The sequence below is a fragment of the Diceros bicornis genome, chromosome 4 (assembly GCF_020826845.1).
Source record: "Diceros bicornis minor isolate mBicDic1 chromosome 4, mDicBic1.mat.cur, whole genome shotgun sequence".
NCBI lineage: Eukaryota > Metazoa > Chordata > Mammalia > Perissodactyla > Rhinocerotidae > Diceros > Diceros bicornis.
Genome location: NC_080743.1, coordinates 12,005,769 through 12,032,352, shown reverse-complemented (window position 1 = coordinate 12,032,352; position 26,584 = coordinate 12,005,769). Strand labels below are relative to the sequence as shown.

Genomic DNA, 26,584 nt, shown 5'->3' with positions numbered 1-26,584 from the left:
CTTGCACTTATTTTGTTAAAATGTATTTCTGTGTATTATATTCATTTTGATGATATTATGAATGGAATCCTTTTCTGAATTTCATTTTTGGATTGTTGTTGTTAGTATATAGAAATACATTGATGTTTTTATTTAATCTTATAGTCTGCCACCTTGCTATTCTCATTTCCTAGTTCTAGAAGTTTTTTGTTGAGTCAAAATATTTGTTTTTTTAAATTGAAAGTGGATCTCTAATTTTTTCAAGTTTTCCATATTTGAATGACTCCATTGAGAAATAGTTTGTCTTTTTCAATGCCTTAAAAGACAATTTGGATTATTAATGGAAGGGGATAAAAATATTCAATTCCTAAACAATTAATTTGGTGATATTGGCATGTTCAAATCATCATTATACGTTGATCTTTTAAAATGTTGAAAGAAGTGATTGGGACACTTGATATCTAGTTGGAGGTTAAACACTTAAATGGATAGATAAAAATATAAGAAAACATGCTTCATAGCTTATGAATGTTAGAGCAAATAAATCATAAAAGAGTTCAAAAGAGGGTTTAACTTTGCAGGTGTAAGGAAAAATCACGTACAAGATATAGGAAGTAAAAAAGTATGTTGGAGAACAATGTTTATAATGTGTTCTAAGTATATATAATCTATATATATATGTTGAAAACTGATGAAGAATAGAAAATTATTTGACCAGTGATCACATCTGAAATGGTATATAAACAATGAACAGTAATTATGCATGGAAAGGCTAGAGGTTAGGAGTTTGAAAGACTTTTTACAACTATATACAGTTTTTATTCAAAATTAAAGATAAGTATATTAATCTTTTGTAATAGTAGTTTAAAAAATTTAGAGAAATAAAAAATGAGGTGGTATTTGAGTCCAGGTGCCTTGACCTGGGCCCTAAAGGAAGAATTTCATTTAAGAATTCTAGTTGTGTGGTATGGTGTAATCAAAGGTAGGAACATACATGACCCTCTTAAGGACAATCAGAATGACTAAGGTTCATTTAAGGAATTAATGGGAAGTTAGGGAGGTATTGAAAAGAACGTTGGATGACATACCAAGGAGTTGAGCCTTCTTAATGAATGTAGTGAAGATCTATTGAAGTTGTTGTTTGAATAGGAAAATTAGAGTGGTTCTCTCATAGTTGGTGATCTATGAATAAATGGTATGAACAAAGTTTTTAAAGGAGATTAATCGAATATTTTTCTAGCAGATTAATGGGAGTTAGGAGACAGATGTAGGCCAGAAATGATGTGATTAGGGTTAATATAGACAGACAGCAGTGGCAAAGAAGAAAGAAGTCAGTGTAAAGTAGAAGTCAGATGCTCAGTAAAAGCCGTTGTGGTAGGCACTTTATATATTTTATTCCTTCACCAAGTATGTATTAAGCACCTAATAAGTGAGAGGGATTATTCTGGATTCTGTGGTAAATAATAATGACCAAGGTCCTGCTCTCAATGAAGTCCAGTAGAAAGGGTCAGGAAATAAAAATGTAAGCAAAAAAAAAAAACCAAATTAAAACAACCATCGAATGCAGATAGTGTTAATTTCTAAATAAAAGAAAATAAAGTGGTAACATAGGACCAAAGAGGTAGCGATTTGGGCTACTTTAGCTAGGGTGGATGGGGAAGGACTTTCTGAAAATATCTTATTTAGTCTTCATCATATCCTTTGATGTGGAAAGGTATTACTCTTATTTCAAAGAAGAGAAAGAGATATAGGGAGGTTTAGAAACTTATTCAATATCAGACGTAGTCAGTCATGAAGCTGGGATTTCAAGTCTCTCTTGGTTTTGCAATCCTACAATCAGCATTGCATCACAAAGGACAGACAGTGCAAAGATTTGACAGGATTTTTTTAAAAAACTGATTGAATGTGGGAGGAGAAGAATAATAAGTGAGCAAATACTCCTCTAGTATTTTGAATTTGGGTAACTGGGACAAAAAATAACATAGTTAACAGAAATGGTGGCATTTAAAGGGTTTTGGTAGAAAGTTAAGTTTGGTCATGTTTATTTGAGGCAGGGTATTGATTTAGAGATATCAACCAGGCATTGGAAATGAAGAACCAAAATTCATAAATAGTGTTCTGGGTCTAAGATGTAAATCCAGTAGTCATTTGCTTGAGGTCATAGTTGAAGCCAAGCTATTACAGGAAAATGTAGGGATCCATAAGGGCTGAGAGCTAAGGACAAAGCTTTAGGGCACAGTCTCATTTTGTGGGTAGAAAGCCGTGGAACTAATGAGGATAATGGAGAACTGATCCCAGGAGGAAAAACAGAGACATGGCTTATTATAACTTAGGTTACAGGAAAAGAGTGATTAAAAAATGAAGAATGTTTTTCAAGGGTCAAGGAAAATTAGCACTGATCCAAAACTATTTTGAAAGGCTTATTGATGGTGGAGAGGTTATTGCATCTTTGGAATTTCAATAACAAAGAGAAAATTTTGGACAAAGGAAAGATAATACTTTAACTGTAGGAAGTAGGATTAACGGAAAATTTTTTTCTTTAGGCAAGATGATACTAACTTCAACATATTTTTAAACTGAGGGAAATAAGTTTTTTTTTGATATTCATTTTTTTTTTTTGAGAAAGATTGGCCTGAGCTAACATCTGTTGCCAATCTTCCTCCTTTTTTCCTTTTTACTCCCCAAAGTCCTAGTAGATAGTTGTGTGTCGTAGTTGTACATCCTTTGAGTTACTCTATGTGGGATGCCACCTCAGCATGGCTTGATGAGTGGCACATAGGTCTGTGCCCAGGATCCGAACTGGTGAACCCCAGGCTGCTGAAGCGGAGTGTGCAAACATAACCACTACGCCACCGGGCTAGTCCTGGGAAATAGGTGTTAATTTAAAAGAAGAGATTGAAAATGTTAGAAATAGAGAGAATAATTGAAGAAAAAGTTGTGGAGAAACCATGAATGGAAGGCATCACAAATAGAGTAAGCCTTAAAGAGATATAGGTACACCAAATTCGGGCAGAATTTTTGTGAGTTGTAGAAATTTAAAGAAATCTGTTTGAATAACAGGTTTTCAGTTTGCTGATAAATTTTTATCATTATTTTTGCTATAGGCATATTCTTTTTGTTATTCTTTTATTGTTGAAAGATTTAATTTATAAGAATATATAGAAATGCTTGAGATGGAATAAATGACAATCTATGGGGATATATATTTATTTAGTAATGTTTGAAATATGTATTTCAAACCATTTCATTGTACTTATTGAGTATAAGAATATTATGAAAACTAAAAATAATAACCTAAGAGTTGAAAACTAAAAATAATAACCTTATAAGAGTTGAAAACTAAAAATAATAACCTTATAAGAGTTCACACGATGTTTTTAATAGGTATTATTCTTTTATCAAGAGGGCATGGATGCAGAAATTAAAGAAGTCTGTGTTCATTCTAAAATAAACAAATTAGTAATGTGATTAAAACTTGTGTCCTATAATGCAATAAAACTAGAAGGATCCTGTTTATTCTTAACTGACATATAATTTATAGATCTTTGTTTTTTTTGGGTCTATTTGGAAAAATACTTATATTTTGAAGAAAGGGGACAACACAGGTTCTTCACTCTTTGAAATCAAAGTAACTAGAAATTTGAAGTGCTTAGTTATCTAAAAGCATATGATGGAGGGATATATATTTATATTTTTATCGTTATATATATATATATCGATATATATATATTTTATCGTTATATATATATAAATATATATATATTTTATCGTTATATATAAATATATATATATTTTTATCGTTTAGGTGATATATATATATATCACCTAAAAAATTTTAAGATGAGAATGATCTGGGCAAGAAGTCAGTGTTATGAATCGGGATTGTATTTTGTCTGCATGTAATAGAAACCCAACTAAACAGGGATTTTATTTTTATCATGTAACAAAAGATTCAGAGGAAGGTAGGCCTTTTGTGTAGTTTCTCAAGGAAATTGTGAAGGACCAAAATTTATTCTGGCTTCCTACTCTGCTCTCTTTAGCAAATGGGACATTTTCCCTCATAAGCAATTAGCTTCTTCATATCCAGGCATGTGTTTAGGTCAGGAAGAGAATTGGTAGGAACAAAAAGCACATGCCAGCTAAGTCTGCCCATCTTATATTAGGAAAATAATAGCTTTTCCAGGTGTCCCACCTGAAAGACTTCTACCACCAGAACTAGATCACATGGCTACCATTAGATAGAAGGGAACCTAGTGTGATGAGTATTTTTAACTGGGCACATTTACTTATTAAACAAAACGAATATTCTATTAATAAGGAAGAAAGAAAGACAGATTCTTGGAAATCAGTTAATATTTTTTGTCACACAGTGACAAATAAATTGAAAAGGCAATACAGGATTGATATTTCAAGGTAGAGATCTTTAGCTCAAACATTTAGCATCTGTTTGTTCTTAATTCTAATGTAAATTGCAAAATAAAAATAAAAATGCATATATATAATTAACAAATAAATATTTAAAAATGAATTAATGCTTGACTTAATAGAGTAATATAGATTAAATAATGTTTGTAAAATTTAAAATGTTTTTACTTTCCAAAAAATAAAGAAGATAAAAAAGGAAAACAGCCTGGGCCGGCCCGGTGGCGCAAGCGGTTAGGTGCGCGCGCTCCGCTGCGGCGGCCCGGGGTTCGCTGGTTCGGATCCCGGGCGCGCACCGACGCACTGCTTGGTAAGCCATGCTGTGGCGGCGTCCCATATAAAGTGGAGGAAGATGGGCACCGATGTTAGCCCAGGGCCGTCTTCCTCAGCAAAAAAAGAGGAGGATTGGCGGATGTTAGCTCAGGGCTGATCTCCTCACAAAAAAAAAAAAAAAAAAAAAAAAAAAAAAAAAAAAAAAAAGGAAAACAGCCTATATGAAATACAAAAATTCATAAGACAAAGTGTCAAAAGTAAGATTGCATTTATAAAAATTACTATATATTTACATTTCTGAATGTGATGTGATTTATAAATTAATTATAAATTTATTGTAAATAAATATAAAAACCAAAATCAAGATATTTATTAGCAAGATCAAATCTAAAAACCAAAGTGACACAGAAAAAGTAAAAGTAAAATGCTAAGCAAATATATATTAAGTAGAATAAAGCAAAGGACTTGACATTAAACAATGTAGTTTTAGCACACAAAGCAGTAATGGCATAAATAGGATCTCTTTCAACTTATGTAAAAAATAACATCTACAGTAAAGATATTTTTGTTTGAGCGTTAATGTACAAAATGGTATCATACAAAAACATATAACATAAATATTTTTAGGAATATAAGACTAAATGGTTAGAAAATACTGCAGTAGAGGGAAGAATATAACATTTATTTCAATAAATTATTTGTTAAAAAATAAGCATACAGGATTCTAGTGGGAAGATGGAGTAGATGTTCCTCTTGCAAAGTACAACTCAATTCCTTGGACATTATATACATTATATAATTATTATTTATTATATAATTTTGTGTATTATTCATTATATAAATTCCTTGGACGTTATATACAAAACAAACATAAAAAGACTGTGAATGGTGAAGAGCAGAGGCTGATTGGCTAGGACAATCAGAACTTGAGGAATGACACAGTGGTGAAATGAGTTCCCTGTTTTGCTGTCTTTTTCTTTTTATTTATATATCCAAAAATTGAAGCTGAAAAAGCCAGTAACCCAGAAAGGCCAAAGGGTGCAAACAGACAAACAAAAACCAAAAATACTAACAGAAGCCTGCTCTCTCTGTCCAAATGATCAAGAAAGTTTCAGTCTAATAAGCCAGTTAACTTTTAGATAATAACTACTCTACTGCAGTCAAAATCACAGGAAAAAAAGTGTGGTCCCGTCTCCCTCCATGCCAGCAAAGATTGGGTGGGGAGTCTAGACTTTCATACTTGTGAGGCTCTATTACCCAGTGAGGTGGTGTCAGAGGAGACCTAATGGAGATCAGGTCTTTGACTACTGCCCAGCTATAACAAGGCCATACCCATAGCAATGTCAATGAAGACCGCATGGAATTTGAAACTCCCATACGTACCTAGAAGTATTGAGGAGCCCATCCCTCAATTGGGAGTTAATAAAGGCTGAATGGTGGTGAAGCTAGACTTCTACCTCCCCCTGGGGTAACAAGATAATGACCTCCATTTTCCCTGCTGGAGCAATGTCAGAGAAAGCCAGCTAAAACAGAAGGTTTAAATAAGATTAAAAGTTTTCAAACATAATACAAAAATGTCTAGGTTTCAATCAAAAGTCAAAAAACATACAAAGGACTAGGATGATCTTAAACTGAATGAAAAGAGACAATCAATAGATGCTAACACTGAGATGATAGAATTGTTAAAATTATCTGATAAAGATTTTAAAGCAGCCATGATGGAAATGTTTCAATGAGCAGTTAAAAGCAGCCTTGAAACATGTACAAATAGAAAGCCTCAGCATAGTGATAGTAGATATAAAGAACCAAATCATAATTTGAGAACTCAAAAATACACTAACCAAAATAAAAAGCTCAGTGGATGGACTTAGCAGAAAGGAGGGGAAAGATGAAAGAATGAGGGAAAAGGAAGATAGAAAAATAGAAATTACCCAAAATGAACAACAGAGAGAAAATAGACTTAAGAATAAAAAGAACAGATATTCTTAGCAAATGGAAGCCAAAAGAAAGCAGGGGTAGCTATACTTATATGAAATAAACTTTAAGAGAGAGACTGAAATAAGAGACAAGGTTGTTATATAATGATAAAGGGATCAATCCAACAAGAAGATATAACATTTGTAAATATTTATGCACCCAACATAGGAGCACTGAAATATATAAAGCAAATATTAACAGGCTTGATGGGAGAAATAGCAATACAATAGTAGTAGGGGACTTTAATACCCCACTTTCAACAATGGATAGATTATCCAGACAGAAAATCAAAGGAAACATTGGACTTAAACTAAATGTTAGACCAGATGGACTTAACAGACGTTTACAGAACACTGCATCCAATAGCAGCAGAATACACATTCTTCTCAAGCACACACGGAACCTTCTCCAGGATAGATCATATGTTAGGCCATGAAGCAAGTCTTATTAAACTTAAAAAGATTGAAATTGTATCAAGTATCTTTTCCGACCACAATGGTATGAAAGTAGAAATCAATTACAAGAAGAAAACTGGAAAATTCACAATTAAGTGGAGATAAAACAACATGCTACTAAACAGCCAATGGGTCAAAGAAGAAATCAAAAAATATCTCAAGAAAAATGAAATGGAATTACAACATAACTTACGGGATGCAGGAAAAGCAGTTCTAAGAGGGAAGTTCATAGCAGTAAATGCCTGCATGAAGAAAAAGAAAACTGAAATGAACAATCTAACTTTATACCTCAAGGAACTGGAAAAAAGAACAAACTAAGCCCGAATTAGTAGAAGGAAGGAAATTTAAAAGATCAGAGTGGAAATAAATAGACTGAAAAAACAATAGAAAAATCAATGAAACAGCTGGTTTTTTGAAAAGATAAACAAATTAGACAAACCTTTAGTTAGACTTACCAAGAAAAAAATAAAGGACTCAAATAAAATTAGAAATGAAAGAGGAGACATTAAAATTGATACCAAACAAATACAAAAGATCATAAGAGACTGCTATGAACAATTATACACCAACGGATTAGACAACCTAGAAGAAATGGATAAATTCTTAAAAACATACAACCTACCTAGACTGAATCAAGAAGAAATAGAAAATTTGGACAGATTAATTACTAGTAAGGAGATTGAATCAGTAATCAAAAACCTCCCAATGAAGAAAAGTTCAGGACCAGATAACTTCACTGGTGATTTCTACCAAAGATTTAAAGAATTAGTACCAATTCTTCTCAAACTCTTCCAAAAAATAGAGGAGAGGAGAACACTTCCAAACTCATTTCAGGAAGCCAGCATTACCCTGATACCAAAACCAGACAAAGACACTATAAGAAAAGAAAATTACAGGCCAATATCCGTGAGGAACATAGATACAAAAATCTGCAAGGAAATATTAGCAAACCAAATTCAACAATATGTTAAAAGAATCATACACCATGATGAAGTGGGATTTATTCCTGAGATAAAAGGATAGTTAACCATCCACAAATCAATACAGGTGATGTACCACATTAACAAAATGAAGACTAAAATTATATGATCTTCTCAATAGATGAAGAAAAAGCATATGACAAAATTCAACATCCATTCATGATAGAAACTTTCAACAAATTGGGTATAGAGGGAACGTGCCTCAACATAATAAAGGCCATATCTGACAAGCCCACAGCTAACATACTCAGTGGTGAAAAGCTAAAAAGCTTTTCCTCTAAGATCAGGAACAAGACAAGGATGCCCACTCTCACCTCTTTTATTCAACGTAGTATTGGAAGTCCTAGCCAGAGCAATTAGGCAAGAAAAAGAGATAAAAAGCATCAAAATCAGAAAGGAAATAGTAAAACTGTCAGCATTTGCAGATTACATATACAGAAAACCCCAAAGACTCCACCCCTAAATTATTAGAACAAATTCAGTAAAGTTGCAGGATACAAAATCAATATACAAAAATCATTTGTATTTCTGTATAGTAACAATGAACTATCAGAAAGAGAAATTAAGAAAACAATACCATTTACAATTCCATCAAAAAGAATAAAATACCTAGAATGAATTTAACCAAGGAAGTGAAAGATCTATACACTGAAAATTATTAACCATATTGTTAAAATGTCCATATTACTCAAAGCAGTCTAGAGGTTTTTACCCAAAACTAGTTTTACCAAAAACAGATTAAATGCAATCTCTATCAAAATTCCAATGGCATTTTTTCACAAAAATAGAAAAAATTGTCTTAAAATTTGTATGGGACCATACAAGAACCCATCTAGCCAAAGCAATCTTGAGAAAAGGATGTAAAGGTAGGTAAGGTATATATATATATACACGACCACTAAGAAAGCTCTACAAAAGGGATACACAAAAAACACTATAGATAAATCTAAATGGAATTCTAAAGGTCTCTAAGTAGTAGGAAATTAAGAATAAGAAAACAAAGAAGTAAATATCAGAGAAAACAGAAAACAAAAAGTAAAATAAAATGACAAATTTAAGCCCTAAGCTATCAGTAATTACACTAAAATTTACCAAATTTAATTGAAGGAAAACAAGAGTGAGTGGCTATCTTATCAGATAGAACTTCAGAGCGAAGAAAATTATCAGAGGTTGGGAGGAACATTATATATATATAATGATAAAAGGTTCAAACCACCAAGAAGACATAGTAATCTTAAATACAAATACACCAAACAACAGAGCTACAAAACATGTGAAGCAAAACTTGATAAAACTGAAATGAGAAATAAACATGATTATAGAGACATCAAAACCCTTCCCTCAGCAATTAGAACAACTAGACAGAAAATCAGGAAACGTAAAGAAAAACTCAGCAACCCCATCAACTAACAAAATCTAATTGATATTTATTGAGCACTCTACCCAACAACAGCAGAATACACATTCTTTTCAAGTGTCCATGGAACCATGTATAGGCCATATCCTGTTCTTAAAACAAACTTCAACAAATTTAAAAGAATTTGAATCATACAGGGTGTGTTCTCTGACCACAGAGAGAGAAGAGGAAAATCTCCAAACACTTGAAAACTAAACAGCACTTCTAATGAATCCATAGGTTAAAGATGTAGTCTGAGGGGAAATTAAAAAAAAAAAAAATACATTAACTGTATTAAAATAAAAATACAAAATTCCAAAATTTGTGGGACATAGCTAAAGGAATGCTGAGAGGGAAATTAATAGCACAACATGCATATATTGGAAAAGAGAAGAAGCCTCAAATCAATGGTCTAAGATCACTTCTCAAGAACGTAGAAAAATAAGAGCAAAATAAACCCAAAGTAAGCAGAAGAAGGTAATGATAAAGATAAGAGCAGATATCAGTGAAATCAAAAACAAAAAAAAATTGAGAAAATTATTAAAACAAAGATCTGGTTCTTTGAAAAGATCAATAAAATTGACAAACTTCTAGCAAGACTGACAAAGAAAAAAGGAGAGCAGACTCAAATTACCAATATCAGGAATAAAACAAGGGATATCACTACAGATCTTGAACACATGAAAAGGATAAGAGAATACTACAAAAATGATGCACACACAAACTTGACAGTTCAGATGAATGGACCACTTTCACAAAGAAATGCAAACTACCAAAATTCACCCAACATGAAATAGATAATTTGAATAGTCTTATAGCTATTAAGGAAATTGAGTTCATAATTTTAGAACTCGTAAAAAGAAATCTCAGGCCCAGATAGCTTCACTGGAAAATTCCTCCAAATGTTTAAAAAAGAATTAACACCAATTCTATACAGTTTCTTCTGGAAAATAAGAGGGAACACTTCCCAATTAATTTTATGAAGCTAATATTCCCTTGATACCAAAACCAAACAAAGACAGTACAAAGAAAGAAAACTACAGACTAATATCCCTCATGAATATAAGCACAAAAATCCTTAACAAAATATTAGCAAATAGAAATCAGCAATAAAATTCAGATCTTCCTTAACTTACAATGGGGTTATGTTCCAATAAATCCATCGTTAAGTAGAAAACATTGTAAGTTGAAAATGCATTTAATACACCTAACTTACCAAACATCATAGCTTAGCCTAGCCTACCTTAAACATGCTCAGAACACTTCCATTAGCCTATAGTTGGGCAAAATCATCTAACACAAAGCCTGTTTTATAACATGTGTTGAATATCTCATGTAATTTATTGACTACTGTACTGAAATTGAAAAGTGGAATGGTTGGATGGGTTCAGAATGGTTGTAAGTGTATTGGTTGTTTACCCTTGTGATCGCATGGCTGACTGGGAGCTGCTGCTCACTGCCTCTGCCCAGCATCACCAGAGAGTATTGTATCATATATCACTAGCCTGGGAAAAGATCAAAATCCAAAATTCAAAGTATGGTTTCTACTAAATTCATATTGCTTTCCCACCATCATAAAGTTGAAAAATCCTAAGTTGAACCATTGTAAGTCAAGGACCGTCTGTATATAAAAAGAATTACATACCATGATCAAGTGGAGCTTATTCCAGGGATGCAAGGCTCGTTCAATATTTGAAAATTAATTAATGTAACTCACCATATCAAAAGATTAAAGAAAAAAGATATCAAATATCATATCAATTAATGGAGAAAAAGCATTTGACAAAATTCAACTTCCATTCATGATAAAAAAAAAACCTCTCAGAAAAAATAGGTGTAAAGGGGAACTTCCTCATTATAAAGAACATCAGCATAAAACCTACAGCTAACATTATGCTTGATGGTGAAAGACTGAATGCTTTCTCCACGATTGGGAACAAAGCAAGGATGCTTGTTATCACTTCTCTTGTCAACATAGTGCTGGTAAGTCTAGCTAGTGCAAAAAGGCAAGAAGAGAAAATAAAAAACATACAGATGAGAAAAGAAGAAATAAAAGACTCTGTTTGCAGATGACATGATCTCCTATGTAGAAAATCCCGAAGAATCTACCAAAACAACTCTTAGAACTAAAAAGTTAGCTTAGCAAAGCCACAGGATGCCAGGTAATCATACAAAAATCAATCATATCTCTATATACTAGCAATGAACACATGGACACCAAAATTAAAAATATAATATCATTTATAATCACTCAAAAATATGAAATACTTAGGTGTAAATCTAACAAAACATTCATAGAACTTGTATGCTGAATATTATAAAACACTGATGAAAAACTCAAAGAAGATCTAAATAAATGGAAAGATGTAGCAAATTCATGGGTTAGAAAGCTCAGCATAATAAAGACTCAATTCTCAATTCTCCTGATGTACAGGTTTAATGCAATTCCTATCAAAATCCTGCACGATTTTCTGTAGTTATAGATAAGACTATTCTAAACATTTTATGGAAAGCTAAAGGAACTAGGATGGCTAAAACAACTTTGAAAAACAAAGTGAAAGAAATCAGTTACCTGATTTTGAGACTTATATATAGCTTCAGTAGTCAAGACTGTGTGGGATTGGTGAGGCATAGACGCAGAGGTCAATGGAACAGAACAGAAAATGTAAAACTAGGTTCACACAATATGTCCATCTGAATTTTGACAAAGATGTAAAAGTAATTTGATGGAGAAAATATAACCTTTTCAATGAATATTGCTGAAGCAGTTGGGCATCCATCCATCCATACACACACACACACACACACACACACACACACACACACACATAAGCTTTAAGTTTCACACTTCATACAAAAATTAACTCAAAATAGATCACAGAATTAAGTGTAGAATTTTAAACTTTAAAAAGTTTATAAAATATATTGAAGGAAATTTTTGGAATCTAGGACTAGGCAAAGAATTCTTAGATCTGACACTAAAAGCACAGTCTTGAGGACAAAAAAATGATAAAGTTGATTTTGTCAAAATTGTTTAAAAAATTTGCTCTGTAAAAGACTCTGTTAAGCAAATGAAAAGATAAGCTACAAAAAGAGTTGGCGAAGGTATTTGGAAATGAATATTTTAAAAATGATAATAGTTCTTTTGAGTGGTGGAAATTTGAGTAGGGTTTTTGTTCTTGTATTTTCTTTTCTAAAATGTCTATACTGTTATATTATTATAACTCTAAATTTTATTTTAAATTATTTAATGGTACTTGATTCAGCTGAATTATTTTTAAACTTGAGAATTGATTACAGTGTGTTCCTAAAGTGTTTGCCAAGTGATTCGTAGAAATACTGACTTTATTAAATAATACAAAATCTTCCTTGCCAGTGTGGGGAGTTTCATGCAGATTTTTGCCATTTCATGTGACTATTAAAGTGAATATATTATGGATATAATATGCTTTCTGATGGAATAAAAAGGTAAAAACGGTATGGATTTACTTTATCTGAAATAAATACTTATGGGAATAGTGTGATTTACATTTTTCAAATATGCTGAGAAAATGTGTGCCAAATTAGGAAATTTTTATGGAAAAAATCACAAAAAAAATCACAAATGGAATAGAAAAAGATAGACCTTAGGGATTAGATACATATAGAAGAAATAAAAACATGGGACTAGGAAAGGAAGACAAAAATAAGTATAAATGTTTTTAGAATATCAATTAATGGACAATCTCTGTGTAATTGAATATAGTTTTAGAATTTGTTTTTTAAAATACTCTTCCTTTTAGAACACAAAGTACTCTCTTTGGTATAAGTCTTATTGCAAAACTCCTTACTATTCTTTTGAAATGCCTCATTATGCTTTATACCAGGGTGAGCAATAGCCCCATTTTCATTCCAGGGTTTCAATAGCAAGTGGTAGAATACAGATATTGCATTATTCTACTACGTATTTTGTTGATTGTTGACAGTTTTTTGCCTACGCGTATGTTGTTCTTTGCCAAGCTTTTACTATCATCCTTTAATTGCTTTTATTGTATTGAAAACATTAGCACTAATTGTCTTTTATAGTTAATTTATTGATTTCATAATTTTACATTATGTTAGTTTGGATAAATTGCTTAGTAAATTGCTTTATACTAATTTTTTGAGTATAAAATAAGGTATATAGAAGTCCTTTGTAAACTCTAAAGTGCTATATTATTTTAAGTATTACTATAAAACTGTTGACAGATAACGTTGTTTGGATACTTGAAACATTTTAGCCACTGTTCTGAGTGCTTTGCAAATATTCTCTCACAACAACCCAGTGAGGTAGTACCATTATCATCTCTATTTTACAGATGGTGAACACAGGACAGAGAGGTTACTTACCCTAGATCGCATAGCTAGCAAGGGGTAGAACTGGAATTTAAACCCAGGCAGTTTTAAAACTCCTCCAGTGGAGGAGATGCATTACTTTCCCTTAGAAAGAGAATACGTCCACTTGTCCTCAGATAGCAAATAGTTTATGGCATTTGTACAAGTTTGCAGTGATATCTTTATTGGCATTTACAAGGTAATTGTTTTAGGATATCAGAAAGCTTGAGTATTGTCTAGAGGTTATTTGTTCTCTGGCGGGAACACTAACCCTGCCCACAACTGATAATGATTCTGTTTCTCTCTTTAAGAAGAAGGAATTATTCATGTCTTGGTGGGAAGCAGGACTCTCTGCTGGTGAGAACTGCAGCCTCTGACCAGGAGCACTACAGCATAGTCATCTCAGTTCCCTCCTGCGTTCTGCTCCCTCACTTCTTACTTATGCACTCAACCTCCCTGACTCCAAGCTACTGTAGGGGAGGAAAAATAACTTTCCTTCTAGCCTTCTAGTTCTTGGCTGAGACCCCAGTAACAAAAGACAGATTAACAAGAGAAAAAAACGAGTTTATTAACATGTATATCTCATGTACACGTGGGAGGTACCCAGGGAAAAATGAGTAACTCCTTCAGGTGGCTTAGAATTCATGCTTAAATACCATCTTGATGTGGAATGGGGAGGGAGAGTGTAGGCCTCTAAGTAGAAAGTAAATGATTTTTAGGAAAAATGAATGGGTTCTTAGAAGAATAGATGGGAAATAGTGAGAAAGTTCATCTGGGTGTGGTGTCCTCTCCTAATCTCCTCCTCTTCTAATTTCTTTCTGATCTCCTCTCCTGTGATAAAAGTCCATCTTCCCTTGTTGATGAAAACCCTGGGGAAGGGATTTATAGTTGAATGCCTTTTGGAAGATCTGTCTTTAGGCAGATAAGAGAAGTTCAGAGAAATCCTCTCCCTGCATTTGCTGTTTTTCAAGTTGCCTCCCACTCAAAATAATCAATATACCAAAGGGGCATATTCTAGTGTGGCATGTCTTGAACTCCATCAGTCATATTTTGGGGTGGCGTATTTTGCTGCGCTCAACTCACACACACACACACACACCATGAGCCCAGATGCAATGAACAAAGAAACATAAAGATTAGAGGAAATCACATCTATACTACAAACCAGTAAAAGATAACATTTAAATAAAAGATTATTTCATAGAATTTCTTCTAGATGTAGTGAAGATTTTTTTTAGATATAATGAAGATGAGGTTGAACCAAAGGTAGAAGCTAGGTCAGCCTGACTTTAAGCTATTCTTCCTAATACAGATAACAAAATGACAGAAACGAGAGGAAATTCTGAAAATCCCCCTATTTGTCGAGGATAATAGTGGACCAACTGACAGATAGGACCCATTGCTACAGAATACAGGATAAATTTCATGGAGAAGCCCTAGTCCAGGCAGGATTATAATAAATAGCAGACTGGTATGTGGCAAAACTCATCTGTGATGGGGCAGTCAGGAGCTTCAGAAAGGAGCTTAGTCTCAGCCACATTACTAAACTGGAGTAGTTGACAAGCTAATAGAAAACTTAGTATGAGAAAGCTGGCCTTTGACAGAATGGCTTCACCAGATTGAGAAGAAATACTTGAAAATGATGAGAAAAAAAAAAGACATAGAGGTGAGTTCCAGGATATTTATTATACATGAACAGGAATTATAGTAGAAAAAATAAAACAAATTAAGAAGCAATAATCAAAGAAATAATGAATAGTGCATTTTATGGTTTGGAGAGAGTGGGGGAATGGGGATTATTTCAGATATTAGTTAGGACATTTTTAGTAAGTTAGGGAAGAAGTGATAAAGACATGCAATAAAGCAGTGACAGAGAATAGAAGAAAAGGGAGAGGTCAGACAGATATTTGAGATGTTGAATAAACTGGGCCTGGCAACATTTGGATACGAAGAAGCATGAGAGAAAAGAGAGCCTAGGATGGTTCCAGGATTTCTGGGTTAGGTAACTAAGGGCACTAGTGCCATTCACTAAGAGCATATGAGAAAGCAGGTTAGGGAGGAAGATTCATGTTTGGGAAAGTTGAGTTTAATTGGATATCAGTTTGACCATATGGTTCTGTAGCTCACGAGAGAGTTCAGGCTTAAAGCTAGAAATCTGTGAGTCATAAGCACATAGGTGAGTGTTGAAGCTATGAATTTGAATGCAATCATCTGCAAAGTGTGTTCGGATTGAAAAGAGACAAATGGGGAAAATCCTTTCAATATGACTTTAAGCAGAGTATGGATAGGTCTTTAAAAAATCCATAAGTAAACAAGATTTATATAAGGAAAACTAGGAGAAGTGGTATATAGAAGCCAAGGGAAATGTTTCAAGGAGGAATGTCCATTGATAATTTTGTAAGAAAAGCATCAGATAGGATGGTAGGGATAGAAGCCAGTGGAATGAGATAGAGGAAGGGAGAAGGTGGGGACAGCAAATGTGGAATTCTGTTTCAAGAATTTGGGCTTTTAATGAAAGTTAGATACAAAGGATGGAGGGTCGGAACATGTGTGATTATTTGTGTGCATTTTAAAGATGGATGAGGCTAAATCATATTTACAGGTAAAGGGATAGTGACAGTAGAGGACAAGTAATTAAAAACAGAGGGAGGGGCCAGTCTGGTGGCGTAGCAGTTAAGTTCACATGCTTCTCTTTGGCGGCCTAGGGTTGGCAGGTTTGGGTCCGGCCTGGCCACTTGTCAAGCCATGCTGTAGCAGCCTCCCATATAAAGTAGAGGAAGAAGGGGCACGGATATTAGCCCAGGGCCAAACTTCCTCATAAAAAGAGGAGGAGTGGCAACAGATGTTAGCTCAGGGCTAATCTTCCTCACACACACACACCAAAAAAAAAAAAAAAAAAAAAACAAATAGAAAAACTGAGGGATATGGGACTTAGCCAATCTTGGACAGGAAGAGAGATACTTCTTGTTTTATCATTGAGTAGAAGGCACTTCTACTCAGTATATACAGGAATATAGTTAAATGGTAATATAATTAAATTTGTAGGGAAGGGAGGAGAGTTAGTTGATGGAGTTCAGACTTGATAGCCCTAATTTTTCTGTGAAAAGGAAGCAAGATGTTTAGGGAGCTCTAGGGAGAAGTCTTGAAGAGTATTGAGAATAGTACTGAAGGTTTGCAGTAGCTCCTGTTGGAAATAGAACCAAGTCAGGGCCAAGTAAAGAGCTTGCTTGAGCCAGCCCTGATGGCCTAGTGGTTGAAGTTCCACGCATTCTGCTTCAGCGGCCCTGGCTGGGTTCCTGGGTGCAGAACCACCCCACTTGTCTGTCTGTAGTCATGCTGCGGCGGCAGCTCGCATGGAAGAGCCGGAACTTACAACTGTACACAGCTATGTACTGGGGCTGTGCAGGGGGCGAGGCAGAGGAAGGGAAAAGGAGGAATATTGGCAATAGGTGTTAGCTTAGGGCGAAGCTTCCCATGCAAAAAAAAAAAAAGGAATTTGCTAATTAGCAATGAATGTTTGCAAGTATAAACCTGAAGTAGCCTTAAACCGCAAGGCTTTGTGATTTCTTGTTTCTAGCAGTATGTAGCTGATTGAGTGTACAGGAGGAAAAGGTGTGTGTTTTTAATGTGTTGGGGTTGGTAATTTTCAGGGTGGGTGCCTTACAAACAATATGAATTTTAGGTTTTTAATGCATAATCCTTACCTTGAAAACATAAGTAAAGTGGCTTTATTTCTAACCAGTCAAATGATCAATAGGCTATAGAGAATCTATGATCTCAAATCTAAAAATTTGCAGACAACAAGATCTTAGAGATAATTTCTTTAAAGATAATATAGAATATTTTTCCCCTGGGGGAATGTGCTGTGTTCCAGTAAAAGTGTCCAACATTCTAGTTAAGCTGCCACAAAATTTTGAACTACTGTAAATTGTTTTATAAATCCAACATACGTCAGTTTTCTCTAAGGGGATCCACAGAATACCTTTAGAGTTTCGTTGGATACCTATTCATGGACTACCTTTCAGAGATCAACAAGATTGTGGTCAAAATTTTATACCTGTGATATCAGATTGAGAGAAGAAGATAGAATGGAGAAAATTATCATCATGGACCTTGCATTTTGTGTAGAGAATTGAAATTATTTGATGCTACTAATTCTTGATCTTCTAATCTTGATTTAATGAAATAGATATGAAAATGTGTTTATTTTTTAATTGTTATGCCTATAAGACACCTGTGAACATTTTAGTAGTTTATACAATTAGACTAGCAAGTTTAAAATGTCTTTTGGAAATACCTTCATGAAATATAAATATTAAATATATTTTCTTTTTATAGGGATCAACCTATGAGGATGAAATTAGTAATATTAAATATATTATTTCAAAAATTAATGAAATTCTGGCTCATAATTCACCAGTTTTGATTATTCAAAGATGGATACGTGGTTTCTTAGTTAGAAAAAATTTGAGGTATGTTTTATTTTTTTTACTATTTGAATATTAGAATCAGATGAGTAAATCAGTGATAAAAAGGCAATTCTCCAATAATATACATTTTTGTATTCCCTATCAAAATGGCATTTTATAGACTGAACTAGTTTTAAGGAAAACACCACATACTCTATAGTAATATATTGTGATATTTAGCATAATCAAAATTTGATACTTTTATTTTTTCTTTTAAATCGACCATATAAATAACTAATCAATACAATTATTAATCATTGAGTAATTCTGACAGTTTTTTAATTAAACTTAAAAACATCAAAAACATATATGAAATTTATCTCATGTAATGAGATGTAATAGAAATATAAGCCATGTACTAATATAATGGGATAAAATAGAAATATAAACCAGAAAACACATGTACAAAGATTTTATATTTCGTTTGGATGTGAAGATAATTTTGCTGAAACATCTGCTACCACATCATTCTGCATCATCCTTCAGTTTATTTTCTTTTCCTCTCTCTTTTTTCCTTGCATTCCTTTCCAGTAGCTGACATTTGCAAATAGAGGACAACTTTTCTTGCTAGAATCCCTCAACATTGTACTTGGCGTGATAAGATAGGATATTCAGTCATCAATTTGTTTATACTAGTCATGCCAAACATCAAACAAATGAAAAAATATCATTCTTATATAGGATATTCTCAGATGCTAAATTAGAGTTCAGAAGATAGAAATGAAATTTGACCCTGAAATATAGGCAGCATTAAATAGATCTGGAGTTCGGCAGTGGACATTCCCTGAGAAAGCCAGATTAGGAGGTTTCACTGAAATGATATTCGTCATTCTGTGGTAAGGCAGAGAGAATGTTCTCCTGCATTAGTCTACATGTGCTAATCATAGATGGCAATAGCCCTGATAAAGAGAGAGAAGTATGCGGGACAAGTAGCAAAACTGACCATAATACAGTGCCTGCAACTTCTGAGGAGGAGGTTCCACATACTTTCCAAACCAAGGTCAAAGTGTGAGAGCGAGTGGGCTCACAAGTGGGAACAAGTAAAATGATTTGGAATAAAGGATGTGGAAAAGGATGAGGCAGTTGCTGACAGGTACATGTTTATTTAAAATGTTATTTCTGTCTCATATGTTCCACTTAAATTTAGTATGCATTTTATATGAAATAAACATCTAATTAAAGGCATTTGTTTTTGGCTTATGCCCCTGGGATTGAGTTTTTCTCTCTTAGAATCAAGATTTCCTCTGATATTCGTGTAACATGAGATCGAAACTTTGTGCTTGGAAACAATCTCTGAAAATTCAGCATGCATGAACAGAATTTGAATGAGCTTTGTGGGGAGAATGTCAGTAATAATGATATATCACAGTGGTTCAAGACAGATCAATTTGAATTCTTTTTCTCTTTAAAATGCTGTTTCATTAAGCACATTACTTAACTACTCTGAGCCTGAGTTTCCTCATATGTTACATGGTAGAGAGCAGGGGCTAATAGGCAGTGCTTATTTTGCCGTTTGCTTGTGGGAATTGAGATCATGAATATAAAGCACATAGCACCTGGCAACTGTGGATATTACATTCTTATTAGCTGCTATTTTTTAAATATCATCACTGTTGTTGTTGTTATATCTTGTGTTCTCTGCATTATTTGACTCCGTGGGAAACTTCCTCTTTCCTTAGGTTTCTTGCTCCTTTCCAATTACGTTTACCACGGCATGCACAGATTAATCTTTCAAAAATATAAATCTAATTTTACTCACCAACTTAAAATCCTCCAATTGCTCTCAATTTGCTTAGGGCAAACAACTGGGATATCTGCCCCTACAATGTGCATCACATACTTTCATTATCATAAGCACTTACCATACTGTACTGCTGTCGTCTGTCTAATTATCTGTCTCCAGATGTACTGCACACTCTATATCTCTAGCATATCACAGAGTGCTTGACACATGTTAGGTGCTCAAAAAATATTTGCTGAATTGATGAATATATCAATAAATGGAGAGACTGTGGAAGCTAGAATCAGAAAAGTATTTCTGGGTTCATCTACAGGAAAGCAAAAATAGAAAGAACTGAGAAACATACAAAGCTATCCTGAGAGGTGCCTATGGATTCCCACAACCTAAAGGTCCAAGTGATTAGTCCTCTCAGATGTCTATTTCTAGCCATGAGAAATGTCTCCCCAGGCCCAAATATTTTGTATCTTGCTTGAAATTTGTTCACTTAAACTGCTTGAAATATTATATACAGCCTTGAAAAATCACATACCACCTAAATTTAGAAAATTATTACGGTAATGCTATTATCTTTTAAAGTGATTGTATTTCTAATGTGGATGATATGGTGCAAGGGAGGTACGCTTTTATCCTTAGAATGAAATATTGTGATCAGATTGGCAGCCTCCTAAACCTAAGGAAAGGCAGCTATATTGAGGTCATAGGGAGGATTACTGGTTGGGTCAATGGGATGTAAAAAAGGTAAAGGAATGGAAAAAATAGGAAACAAACATTTATTGAATGTGCAGTATATGTCAAGTGCCATGTTCGATAACTTTAATCTACTTGATATCACTTAATACAGCAGAGCTTTTGAGTTTTCTTGTATTTTACAGATGAAGCCTTAAGAATTTAAACTTGGTTGAGAGGTTAGGATATGTATCCAGTGTCAGGCAGCTATTATGTATTGAACATTTGTGGTCAATTATAAAGAGCTGAAACTGTGTATGTTAAATCTGCAAATATCAGGTTCTGCTGTTTAACATATCCCAAATTTTGTGCTGTTTTTACTTTTTTTTCTATAATCCTGGAATCAACTATTTTCCAAAGAGTCCTCGTCCTTTTAGTGGGAATGGTGTTTGGAAACTAAGATGTGGGAACTAGATGTGTTCATTGCTACTGGAGTATCATGGTCCCTAGGCCACTTCAGCAGACAGAATAGAAAATGGATTATTTTTTCCAGCATGAATTCATATGTATTTCTCTAATGCTAATCCAATACAGAGGGTTCTTCACTGCCTTTCTTCTTTTCACATTATACTTCCCTTCTTCTACCATGTGAATTCTGGTTGCCAACATTATCAATAATTTTACTCATTAGCTAAATCCTAATAGACACAAAATAATTTCAGAATTGCTATACATAAGCTACTATCAACAACAAACATGTTTAATAAAGTTAAAATTTGTTGCAAGTTTCTTTGTCTTTAGTCTGGAGATACACAGTTAAAATAATTGTCGAATAGGTACTTAGTGTTATAGTATATTAGTTCCTTTTCTAATGATTTTATTTCTTTTTAATTTTAAAAATCTTTCTTATTTTCATCGTCTATTTCTCTAAGGGCATTTTCTGTTTTGTTCATTATAAATATACTCCTTTTAGTTTAGTATTTATTTCTAAAATGAGTTTTAAAATTCTGATTCTTTTCTGAGTTCCATCATTGCATTTCTAAATTTGTCTAATTCTAGTTTATGTGGTCTTGTATGTTTTTTTAATCATTTTCTTGATACCTTTTAGTTCATTTAAAAAAATAAGACTTTATTTTATTTTAGAGCAATTTAAGTTGCACAGCAAAATTAAGCAGAAGGTACAGAGGTTCCAATATACCTCCAGCCCCTAACCATGCACAGTCTCCCCCGTTATAAACATCTCCCACCAGATTGGTACATTTGTTAAAATCGATGAACTCACGTTGACCAAAAGTTTGTAGTTTACCTTAGGATTCACTCATGGTGTCGTACATATGGGTTTAGACAAATGTATAATGACATGTAGCCATCATTATGGAATCATATAGTGTATTTTCACTGCCCCCCCCAAATCCTCCTTGCTCTGCTTAGTCATCCTTAGCCTCCTCTCTCTAACCCCTGGCAACCACTGATCTTTTTATTGTCTCTATAGTTTCGCCTATTCCAGAATCTCGTATGGTTGGAATCATACAGCCTTTTAAGATTGGCTTCTTTCACTTAGTAACATGCATTTAAGGTTCCTCTATGTATTTTCATGGCTTGGTAAGCTCATTTCTTTTTAGAACTGAATAATATTCTCTTGTCTGGATGTTCCAGTTTCTTTCTCCATTTACCTACTGAAGGACATTTTGGTTACTTTCAAATTTTGGCAGTTATGAATAAAGCTGCTATAAATATCCTGTGCAGGTTTTTGTGTAGACATGTTGTTAACACCTTTGGATAAGTACCAAAAGTGCATGATTGCTTGGTCATATGGTGAGAGTTTATTTAGTTTTATAAGAAATTGCCAAACTATCTTTCAAAGTGGCTGTACCATTTTGCATACCTACTAGCAACGCATAAGAGTTCCTGTTGCTCCCTGTCCTCATCAGCATTTTGTGTTGTCAGTGTTCAGGATTTTGGCTATTCTGATAGATGTGTAGAGGTGTCTTACTGTTTTTCTAATTTTCATTTCCCTGATGACATATGATGTGGAGCACCTTTGTGTATGCTTATTTTCCATTTGTATTTCTTCTTTGGTGAGGTGTCTGGTAAAGTGTTTGGCGCATTTTTTAATTGAGTTGTTTGTTTTCTTTTTTGTGAGAAAGATTGGCCCTGAGCTAACATCTGTGCCCGTCTTCCTCTATTTTGTATGTGGGATGCTGCCTTAGCATGTCTTGATGAGCAGTGCATAGGTCTACAACCAGGATCCGAACCCACGAACCCCAGGCTGCCAAAGTGCAGTGCGCGAACTCAACTGCCACACCACCAGGCCAGCCCCTAGTTGTTTGTTTCCTTATTGTTGAGTTTTAAGTGTACTTTGAATATTTTGGATAACAGTCCTTTATCAGGCTTATCTTTTACAAATATTTTCTCCTAATCCATATCTTGTCTTCTTATTCTTTTGACTTTGTATTTTGCAAAGCAGACATTTTTAATGAAGTTAAGCTTGTCAATTCATTCTTTCATGGATTGTGCCTTTGATGTTGTATCTAAAAAGTCATTGCTATACCCAAGGTCATCTAGGTTTTCTCCTATGTTTTCTTCTAGGATTTTTGTAGTTTTGCATTTTACATTAGGTCATAGATCCATTTTGAGTTAATTTTCATGAAAGGTGTAAGATCTGTGTCTAGATTCATTTTTTAATTTTTTTTTTTGCACATGGATGTTCCAGTATCATCTGTTGAAAAGACTCTCTTTGCTTAATTATATTGACTTTGCTCTTTTGTCAAGGATCATTGACTGTATTTATGACTGTCTATTTCTGAGCTCTCTATTCTGTTCCATTGTTCTATTTATCTATTCTCTGGCTAATACTGCACTGTTTGATTACTGTAGCTTTATAGGAATCTTAAAGTTGGGTAGTGTCAGTACTCCAGCTTTGTTCTCCTTCAATATTGTGTTAGCTATTCTGGATTTTTTGCCTCAATAGAAACTTTAGAATCAGTTTGTTGATACACACAAAATAAACTGCTGAGATTTTGAATGGGATTGCCTTGAATCTATATATAAATTGGGAAGAACTGACATCTTGACAATATTGAATCTTCTTATTCATGAATGTAGAATCTCGCTTTTATTTAGTTCTTCTTTGATTTCATTCTTCAGAGTTTTGTAGTTTTCCTCAAATATATCTGGTACATATTTTGTTAGATTTGTACCTAAATATTTCATTTTGGGAGATGCTAATGTAATGGTATTGTGTTTCTAATTTCAAATTCCAGTTGCTCATTGCTGGTATATAGGAAAGTGATTGACTTTCGTGTATTAACCTTATATCTTACAACCTTGCTATAATTGCTTATTAGTGCCAGGACTTTTTTTGTCAATTTTTTCAGATTTTCTACATAGATGATCATGTCATCTACAAACAAAGACAGTTTTTGCCTTCCTTCCCAGTTTGTATACCTTTCATTTCCTTTTCTCATCTTATTAGCCAGAACTTTCAGTACAATGATGAAAAGGACTGGTAAGAGGGGACATCCTTGCCTTGGACCTCATATTAGTGGGAAAGCTTCTAGTTTCTCACCATTAACTATGATCTTAGCTGTAGACTTTTTGTAGATATTCTTTATCAAGGTGAGGAAGTTCTCCTCTATTTCTACCTTAATGAGAGGATTTTTTTAAATCATGAATAAGTTGTATTTTTTCAAATGTTTTTTCTGCATCTATTCATGTGATCATGTGATTTTTCTTTTTTAGCCCATTGATGTAATGGATTACGTTAATTACATTAATTTTTTAGTGTTTAACCAGTCTTGCATCCAAGGGATAAATCCCTTTTGGTGGTGGTGTATGATTCTTTTTATGTATTGTTGGGTTTGATTTGCTAATATTTTGTTCAGGATTTTTGCATTTATGTTCCTGGGGGAAATATGTCTGCAATTTTCTTTTTTTATACTGTCTTTGTCTGGTTTTTGTATTAGTGTAGCTGGCTTCATAGAAGGTGGGGGTATTTTCTCTGCTCCTATCCTTTGAAAGAGATTGTAGAAAATTTGTATAATTTCTTCCTTAAACTTTGGTAGATTTCACCAGTGAAGCCTTCTGGGCCCAGAGCTTTCTGTTTTGGGAGGTTATTGATTCAATTTCTTTAATAGATATAGGCCTATTCAGATCATCCGTTTCTTCTTTTTTGTGTTGTGGCAGATTGTCTCTTTAAAGAAATTTGTCCATTTCATCTAGGTTATCAAATTTGTGGGCATAGAGTTTAAAGTATTCCTTTATTATCCTTTTAATATCCATAGGATCTGTAATGTTGTCCCTTCTTTCATTTCTGATATTAGTAATTTGTGTTCTCTCTCTTTTTTAAATTAGTTACCTGGTTAGAGGCTTATCAATTTTATTGATTTTTTCAAAGAACCAGCTTTTGGTTTTATGGATTTTCTGTATTGATTTTCTGTTTTCAATTTTATTGATTTCTGCTCTAATTTTTAAATTTCTTTTCTTCTCCTTACTTTAGGTTTAGTTTACTCTTCTTTTTTTTTAAGTTTCCTAAGGTAGAAGCTTAGCTTATTGCTTTTAGATCTTTCTTCTTTTGTAATATATTAATTCAATTCTATAAATTTCCCTCTAAGCATTGCTATTGCTACATTCCACAAATTTCGATAAGTTGTGTTTTCATTTTCAATTAGTTCAAAATATTTTAAAATTTTTCTTGAAATTTCTTCTTTGACCCATACATTATTTAAAAGCGTGTTGTTTAGTCTCTATGTATTATGTGATTTTCTTTCTGTTATTGATGTCTAGTTTCATTCTGTTATGGTCTGAGATAGGCATTGTATGATTTCTGTTCTTTTAAGTTTGTTGAGGTGTGTTTAATGGCCCAGAATGTGGTCTATCATGGTGAATGTTCCATGTGAACCTCAAGTGAATATGTTTTCTACTATTATTGGATGAAGTAGTCTGTTGATGTCAATTATATCCAGTTGATTGATGGTGCTGTGGAGTTCAACTATGTCCTTACTGTTTTTCTGTCTGCTGGATCTATCCGTTTCTGATAGAGGGGTGTTGAAATCTCCAGCTATGATAGTGGATTCATCTATTTCTTTTTGCAATTCTGTTAGTTTTTGCCTCAGTTTCACGCTCTGTCATTAGGCACATATATGTTGAGGATTGTTATAACTTCTTGGAAAATTAGCCCCCTTATTGTTATATAATGTCTTTCTTTATCCCTGATAACTTTCCTTGCTTTGAAATCTTCTCTATCTGAATTAACATAGCTTCTTCTGTTTCTTTTGATTAGTGTTAGCATGGTATATATTTCTCCATCACTCTGCCTTTAATCTATATCTGTCTTTATATTTTAAATGGGTTTCTTGTAGACAAAATCTAGTTGGGTCTTGTTTTTGATCTACTCTGATAATCTCTGTCTTTTAATTGGTGCATTTAGACCATTGATATTTATAGTGCTTATTGATATAAGTTGGATTAATATCTCTCAGATTCATTACTATTTGCTTTGTTGCCATTGTTCTTTTTTCCTATTTTTGTCTTCCACTCTTTTTCTGCCTTTTTTGGTCTTAATTGAACATCTTATATGATTATATTTTCTTTCCTTTCTTAGCATATCAGATATATACATTTTTTCCTATTTTTTTAATGTTTTCCATAGAGTTTACAATATACATTTATAGCTAATCCAAGTCCACTTTCAAATAATACTTTACCACTTCATAGGTAGTGTTAGTACCTTATAAGAACAAAACAATCCTAATTCTTCCCTCCTGTCCCTTTTATCATTGCTTTCATCATTTCACTTATATATAAGCATACCTTCATATATATATCATATATATTTATACATAATTATATATATGGTTGGCATTATTATTTTG

The 26,584-nt window shown here is 33.4% G+C and overlaps 1 protein-coding gene across 1 annotated transcript in view; it reads left to right on the top strand.

Annotated features, from left to right (window-relative positions):
- LRRIQ3 (leucine rich repeats and IQ motif containing 3) overlaps positions 1-26,584 on the top strand; it is a 187,469-nt gene that overhangs the window by 26,203 nt on the left and 134,682 nt on the right. Inside the window, exon 4 of the mRNA XM_058538299.1 lies at positions 18,174-18,307. Within this exon, the coding sequence (XP_058394282.1) occupies positions 18,174-18,307 (134 nt within the window). The remainder of the gene's footprint in view (positions 1-18,173; positions 18,308-26,584) is intronic.